We start from the raw sequence: 7993 nt of genomic DNA on the forward strand, positions 1-7993 counted from the left end.
TCCATTATGAACTATAAACACAGTTTTGCTGCTCGACTGAGCCAATTAAAGGCCTCCTTAAGCTAAAAATCAATGACAGCACAGTGGCCCGATTGTTCTTCAACAATAAAGCAGATTGTAATCATTTCACAGGTTTGAGGCACTTTTCTTTCTTTTCTGAAACATTAGCGTTGTTATTTAAAAAAAAAAAGGTATCAGGCGTTTTCATTAATTTATCTCAAATGTTTCTGCCAGTGAGCACAGATTTTTTTGTTTTTTTCTAATTCAGCTGTGATATGTTCCATCTTGGTGAATAAAGCATCCTGTGGCAACATGAATAAACATGTGTAGACAGCATTTGGCAGCCAGAGAAAAAGCAGCCAACCAGCCAGACATGGGAGGCAGGCGCTGAAAACACACAAGGAGCCTGAATTGGAAACCAGGCTGCCACCACGTTTCACCTGAGGCTGTGCAAGCCACTAGCTGGTCTTTCTGAGCATGAGCCATGTTGCGAAGAAAACAAGCATTTAGTCCAAATTTCAGCAGACATCTGTTAGCTCTCTGGAGAAGTGAACATGTTTAATTAACTACATTTCACCAAACAGGGTAGATACATATGTCATAAATATGCACTGCGTGTAATTATGGTACGGTGGCTGAGAAGTTACAGCACTCCCACGTCACTCTGCACCATATGGGACTTGTGATCAAAGTGCTTTAATGTCCTGGTAAAGCAAAAGTAAATGTGTTTGAATTCTGTCAAACCATAGGAAAATGTGTTATTAACCACCCCACCAAATTTGAATGATTACAAAAATGGCCAAGTACATAAACTTAGGTTTCAAAATCGAGGACAAATAAGCAGTATTCTCTGCTCTGAGACGCTGGGGGAGTGTCCCCTGAAGACGCTGAGCCGAAGAACGAGCCACTGCCATGTGCCGCTGTGCATCCATAGACTCTCGCTGCAGCTGTGTTAAGCCTCCTGCACACTGGCTTCATGGCGTGAGCGTGGCGTTTCTGTTGCTAGCCTTGTCTGTACATGTATGTTTCCCATTGATTGGAAATTTACTGCACTCAAGCAGTAGTGTACTTCATGATAAACATAAACAAAAAAACGGATTTGATTACAACAGACAGAAGACAACGTCGGCAGTATTGACGATCCTAGAGACTTTCAAACATCCATCCATCCATCCATCCATCTTCATCCGCTTATCCGGGGTCGGGTCGCGGGGGTAGCAGCTCCAGCAGGGGACCCCAAACTTCCCTTTCCCGGGCCACATTAACCAGCTCCGACTGGGGGATCCCGAGGCGTTCCCAGGCCAGGTTAGAGATATAATCCCTCCACCTAGTCCTGGGTCTCCCCCGAGGCCTCCTCCCAGCTGGACGTGCCTGGAACACCTCCCTAGGGAGGCGCCCAGGGGGCATCCTTACCAGATGCCCGAACCACCTCAACTGGCTCCTTTCGACGCAAAGGAGCAGCGGCTCTACTCCGAGCTCCTCACGGATAACTGAGCTTCTCACCCTATCTCTAAGGGAGACGCCAGCTACCCTCCTGAGGAAACCCATTTCGGCCGCTTGTACCCTGGATCTTGTTCTTTCGGTCATGACCCAGCCTTCATGACCATAGGTGAGGGTAGGAACAAAAAACTGACCGGTAGATTGAGAGCTTTGCCTTCTGGCTCAGCTCTCTTTTCGTCACAACGGTGCGATAAATTGAATGTAATACCGCACCTGCTGTGCCGATTCTCCGACCAATCTCCCGCTCCATTGTCCCCTCACTCGCGAACAAGACCCCCAAGGTACTTGAACTCCTTCACTTGGGGTAAGGACTCATTCCCTACCTGGAGAAGGCACTCCATCGGTTTCCTGCTGAGAACCATGGCCTCCGATTTAGAGGTGCTGATCCTCATCCCAGCCGCTTCACACTCGGCTGCGAACCGATCCAGTGAGTGCTGAAGGTCACAGGCCGATGATGCCATCAGGACCACATCATCTGCAAAAAGCAGCGATGAGATCCCCAGCCCACTGAACTGCAACCCCTCTCCACCCCGACTACGCCTCGATATCCTGTCCATAAATACTACAAACAGGATTGGTGACAAAGCGCAGCCCTGGCGGAGGCCAACTCTCACCTGAAACAAGTCCGACTTACTGCCGAGAACCCGGACACAGCTCTCGCTTTGGTCGTACAGAGATTGGATGGCCCTGAGAAGGGACCCCCTCACCCTGTATTCCCGCAGCACCTCCCACAGTATCTCCCGGGGCACCCGGTCATACGCCTTCTCCAGATCCACAAAACACATGTAGACTGGTTGGGCATACTCCCAGGCTCCCTCCAGGATCCTTGCGAGAGTAAAGATCTGGTCCGTTGTTCCACGACCAGGGACGGAATCCGCATTGTTCCTCTTCAACCTGAGATTCGACTATCGACCGAACCCTCCTTTCCAGCACCTTGGAGTAGACTTTACCGGGAGGCTGAGAAGTGAGATACCCCTGTAATTGGCACACACCCTCTGGTCCCCCCCTTTTTAAAAAGGGGAACCACCACCCCGGTCTGCCACTCCTTAGGCACCGTCCCCAGACTTCCACGCAATGTTGAAGAGGCGTGTCAACCAAGACAACCCCTCCACACCCAGAGCTTTAAGCATTTCTGGACGGATCTCATCAATTCCTGGGGCTTTGCCACTGTGGAGTTGTTTAACTACCTCAGCAACCTCCACCAGGGAAATTGATGCCAATCCCCCCTCATCCTCCAGCTCTGCCTCTACCATAGAGGGCGTATTAGTCGGATTTAGGAGTTCCTCAAAGTGCTCCTTCCACCGCCCTATTACCTCCTCAGTTGAGGTCAACAGCGTCCCATCCTTACTGTACACAGCTTGGATGGTTCCCCGCTTCCCCCTCCTGAGGTGGCGAACGGTTTTCCAGAAGTACCTTGGTGCCGACCGAAAGTCCTTCTCCATGTCTTCTCCGAACTTCTCCCACACACGCTGCTTTGCCTCTTTCACGGCAGAGGCTGCAGCCCTTCGGGCCCTTCGGTACCTTGCAACTGCCTCCGGAGTCGTCTGGGATAACATATCCCAGAAAGACTCCTTCTTCAGTCGGACGGCTTCCCTGACCACCGGTGTCCACCACGGTGTTCGTGGGTTACCGCCCCTTGAGGCACCTAAGACCCTAAGACCACAGCTTTCAAACATCAAAATGTAATTTATTAAATGTATTCGTGTACTAATGACATAAACTTTTCGTATTCTATTTTGCCTGGAAACGCTTCTAACACGCTTGCGTGTCGTGTGAAAAATAGGCGTCTGTCCTATTTCTAGCATACACACATTTTTGACACTGCTCGAGCCGCGCAGGCAGTGTGCAACCTCTAACCTGTTAACATGGGAGCCAAAATAAAAACAGACACGCCACGCAGCCAGTGTGCAGGAGGCCTTAGTTCGATTGGATGTCTGCGTACCGCCAGACTTTGTCCATGCAACCACACTGCTAGGCTACAACAGCCCAGACTTTAAAGGAGAATTCCGGCCAATTTTTACGTTAATCTTGATCGCTATAGCTACGCGAGTACTTTCGATAGAAAAACCCCGACCCAAATCAGTGCAGGTAACACGGAGAAGCTGCAGCTACGTACTACAAGCGTCCCTTGAGCTAAAACGGCAGTGGTCGGGGCAAGTTTTAGAGTGCCTTTGTGCCTCTTAACAGACACAAAATGCAATTAATATGTCTGTGCCACATGAACAGGGCCCTTATGTGTCAACAAGATGCGTTTTCAACTCAGACATTGTTTAAATTCACCTACTCTGGTCCCTGTCTCGATCCTGCCGGTAGCTAGCTTGCCCTTCTAGTTGATAGCCGTTAGCCGTTAGCTGCCGTCCGGTGAGTGTATCCAGCCAGGCTTCTGTGATAATCATCCCAATAAAAATCTACGGAGCGGCGGTGGTGTGGCTATGTCCTCCAGTTACTGAAGGCTAGCTTTAGCTTGCGCTTGGAGCAGCAAGTTCATCTGCCTGTTTCCCCTCTGTCTGTCTAGATTCTATTCTACCAGGGTAGGTGAATTTAAACAATGTCTGAGTTGAAAATGTATCTTGTTGACACATAAGGGCCCTGTTCATGTGGCACAGACATATTAATTGCATTTTGTGTCTGTTAAGAGGCACAAAGGCACTCTAAAACTTGCCCCGACCACTGCCGTTTTAGCTCAGGGGACGCTTGTAGTACGTAGCTGCAGCTTCTCCGTGTTACCTGCACTGATTCGGGTCGGGGTTTTTTCTTTCGAAAGTACTCGCGTAGCTATAGCGATCAAGATTAACGTAAAAATTGGCCGGAATTCTCTTTTAAGATTAGGAAAACGCAATGATTTCATCACATATGGCTCAGGATTTGTTATCATGTCTAAAATCAGATGCTTGAGGCCAATGTGGCATCAATGTGAGTATGTAGGTCTACTTTTGTGGAGCTACATGCAAAACAGATTAAGCTTTCTATTATTTGTGATGGAGTGTTGTACGTGTGGGCGGAGATGATCTGGTTTGTCATCAGTCTTTGTTGGAACTAAGAGATGCCTTTGATTCTATTAAAACTGTCTTATATTTCTCTTGATGGGATTGTGTAATCTTGTACACATTGATTTTTCTATCTTTCAATAGATGTTTGCGTGCGAGTGTGTATTGGTGTGTCACTGATGTACTGTAGATGAATTATGATCTGGTGCCCGCATTAGAGCAGGGAGTTTTAATCACACAAGGATTCAGAGTGTTTTAAACAAATGCTTTTTTGTAAGCATGGTGGATTATCATAAGATTTAAAGATTTGAAAATGCCTGACAGCTGTCAAGCTGCATAATAACGTACGTCCAGAAAATTATAGCAGCTGCTGGTTGGCAGAATGTCCATGTTGATAGATTAAAGCTCAATAGACAGGAACATACAATAAGCGTCATCAAGCGCACACACACACACACACACACACACACACACACACACACACACACACAACAAGATGCGCATAGAAACACAGTCACTCACAAGACACACGTTTAGATTTCTGCAATGGAGTCTTTGAGGAGGGGTGAGAAGATACAGAGACCACTAAGAGGCAAAGAAAGACAAAACCTCACATCTATTTACTTGCTATTTCGATGAGGGGGTCTAAATAAGTCTAAAGATGGCATGCTGAGAGCAGCCTGTGGCAGGAGAAAGGTTCCCTTGTGGACTCTATCAGGTATCCTCTTGTGCACTGGAGCAGCCAGCAGTATTAAACACAGCAGGAGTCTCAGTAGGAACCTGTTGAAAAACAAGTACATGCCACCTCCAGTTCCCCGCGGACCTTGTGTGCCTGTATGTCACCTAATTTATGACATCCTCAGGGAATGACTACAGCATCTCTAACTTTATGTCATTTGCAAACACGGATGCCCCATGAGGATGATATTGGCTTCCTACTTCAGAAGAACAAGACATCTGGCTTGTGAGAGGACCCCCTGTAAAGACTACAACTGCGTCTTCACTAAAGGACCTAAAGCAGGGATTTTGCGCTATAGAGGAGGTCCTTCGCAATTGAAAGAGCAGGCAGACAGAGGAGTGAATCTCTCACCAATGCTAATGCGCAGCCGGAAACATTCAAGGGGCCTGAATACCAACTGCAAGATGAGAAAGAGGTCTGTTTGGGGAGGAAAGGTAAAACCCTGTGAAGTAGCTTTGAAGCACTCAACAGATCCTCACAGACTCCACACATGTTAGCTCGAGAAAAGGGTGGTAATAACAGCTAAAGGAACTGTGCCCTGCATAATAAGAGACGCCTGAGACTCTTTTCAGATAAGGTTGGGAGCACTTTAGAGCAATGCAACCTGTTCAAAGACAAACAAGCAAAGGGATTATGCCGCTTTTAGCACTTTGGTGCACTGAGCATTGTGATTATAGGATGGGGAGTGCATAGAGAAGCCACTTCTCATATGAGTCAACTTCCAATACAAGACTTTTCCCCATCCTTTGGGACTTATTGAAGGAAATGCCTCAAGGATTTGTAGATTTGTATGTCAAACATGCGTCTTTCATTTGTGGTTCTACATGACCCTCTGTAATAAAAACCATGACCCTGTGGTTGGAATCTGAAGTAGAATGTGAATGCCATGTGAATATACATCGAGACTGCTGATAAAATTGATAGCTCAGTAAGCCCACACAATATACTTTGTCCTTAATCAACTTACCTTCAGTTCAGTCTCTGACAACTGGCAGTTATGCTTTTCCAATTCTGAAATATGGAGGCAGGAAAGATTTGTTCTTGCTGGCTTTTTCTCTCAATCTACCATCTAGTGTATATCGTATTACCTTCTCACTGGTCAAGAAGCACATGTCATCCACTGACAGATGGCAAGTGAGGAGTCATACCAATTACACAGTAATTGTATGATTAGTGTAGATCATGTTCACACCTTTATCCACATATTTCTGAATGTGCTGGATGTGAATGAACCCTACATGTTGTGATATATCCATTCTGCTCCATTACTTGAGTGCAAAAATGGACACTAGGCAAATGTAACACAACCTTCAAATAATGGCTATGCTTCATTGTTCCATAGTCATATTCATGCTGGTTAATGAAAGTTAATGACTGGCTCTGCTATTAAGGTGGCATATAGGCAGGAAGGGCTACAAACAGTGAAACTATTTGTTTTGAGTTTCCTCATCCAGGGCCGCTGGTCTTTTTTTTTTTTACATATTACACTGGAGCTTTTTTTAAACGTTATGAAAATAGTATATCTAGAAGATTTAAAGAGAGCATTTTAGATTGCAGATGTTGGTTGTGCTACTTGAATTTTTGGAGCATGCAAGTGGCCTTGTAGTTACAATGGGGAATATGTGGTGGAGGCGAAACCGACAGTTTCTACACATTGTTGTTGAAGGAAATGAATTGAACAATTTACTAATTTAATCTAATTTAGTGTTTGTCAGGCGTTGTGCTTTAACTGGTCTAAGTTTGGACCACATCTGTAAAAGCATGTCAAGGGTCGCCTTAATATTTTTGCCTAACCTATTTGCCACTATACAGCTTTACCACATACTTTCTTGTGCGCTTCTCTGGTCGCCTCCAGCAACAACATTAGGTGGACAGAAAAAATCTGAGTTGTGCATCTTACCTTGAGCCCGAGCGCTGAGCATACAAGTCGCCGACAGCAGAATCCAACAGGAGACCCACACCTGTCCGACCTGTCCAGTCCGTCCAGCTGTAACCATGGTCCGCGGCGCCACCGTCGAGCCACCGGTGCGCCTTCCCCTTCTCCACGCTGGGGACATGTTGCTTGGTGGCCACACGCTCCCGAGAAGAGTCCTGGCTGCTGCCGCTGCTGCTGCTGGTCCTGTGCGTCAGAGTGCTTACTGGTGATGAGGGTGAGTGACTGGTAGATTGTGGAGAGAGCTCACTCCGCCAGAGAGCACCAGGCATGGAGACAGGCACGCGGTAGTATGAGAAGCCTGTGGACAAGTCCCGCATGAGCAAGGCGGAGTCAGTCCAATTGAATTTGCTCGGCTGTCAAGTGTGCGAGACGGAATATTGACATCATCTTCTTACTGCTCCGAATAACCACTTAATGTATCACAGAGAGATTAGTGAAATAAAAATAAGGAATATAAAACGAGATGGTAGCTACACACAGTCTGTAAGTTCATGTGATGTCTAGATGACAGCTTTTGCTCAAACTGACATTTGAAGTGTAAAATAGGAAAGATCAGCTATGTGTGTATTTCTTCTCTAAATACCTTCCCATTGCAGCTGTCTTGAGCAAGGCACTTCATTAGTGACCAGCAGAAGGCTGCAATATAGCTCCCAGGTGTGGGTGCTGTTTAAAAGTGTAAATCGACTCAGTCCACCTTCTTACAGAGGTTAAAAAGGGTTTCTTGATTTTAAAAAACGACCTCTATTGTGCCATTGTGTCCTTATAGCAGTTTTTATTTGAATTGACCATCACATAGACCATAGCAGTGCGTACAACCCGAGCCAGACAATG

At 46.5% G+C, this 7993-nt stretch overlaps 1 protein-coding gene across 1 annotated transcript in view; it reads right to left on the reverse strand.

The window, feature by feature from the left end:
• LOC144530010 (protein sidekick-2-like) overlaps positions 1–7283 on the reverse strand; it is a 92361-nt gene extending 85078 nt beyond the window's left edge. The window contains exons 1-2 of the mRNA XM_078269408.1: positions 7127–7283; positions 5621–5623 (exon numbers count right to left, since the gene is read on the reverse strand). Coding sequence (XP_078125534.1) covers positions 5621–5623; positions 7127–7283 — 160 coding nt within the window. The remainder of the gene's footprint in view (positions 1–5620; positions 5624–7126) is intronic.
• Between the last annotated feature and the right edge of the window lie 710 nt (positions 7284–7993).

Source organism: Sander vitreus, chromosome 15 (assembly GCF_031162955.1).
Source record: "Sander vitreus isolate 19-12246 chromosome 15, sanVit1, whole genome shotgun sequence".
In the NCBI taxonomy this organism is placed as follows: Eukaryota; Metazoa; Chordata; class Actinopteri; order Perciformes; family Percidae; genus Sander; species Sander vitreus.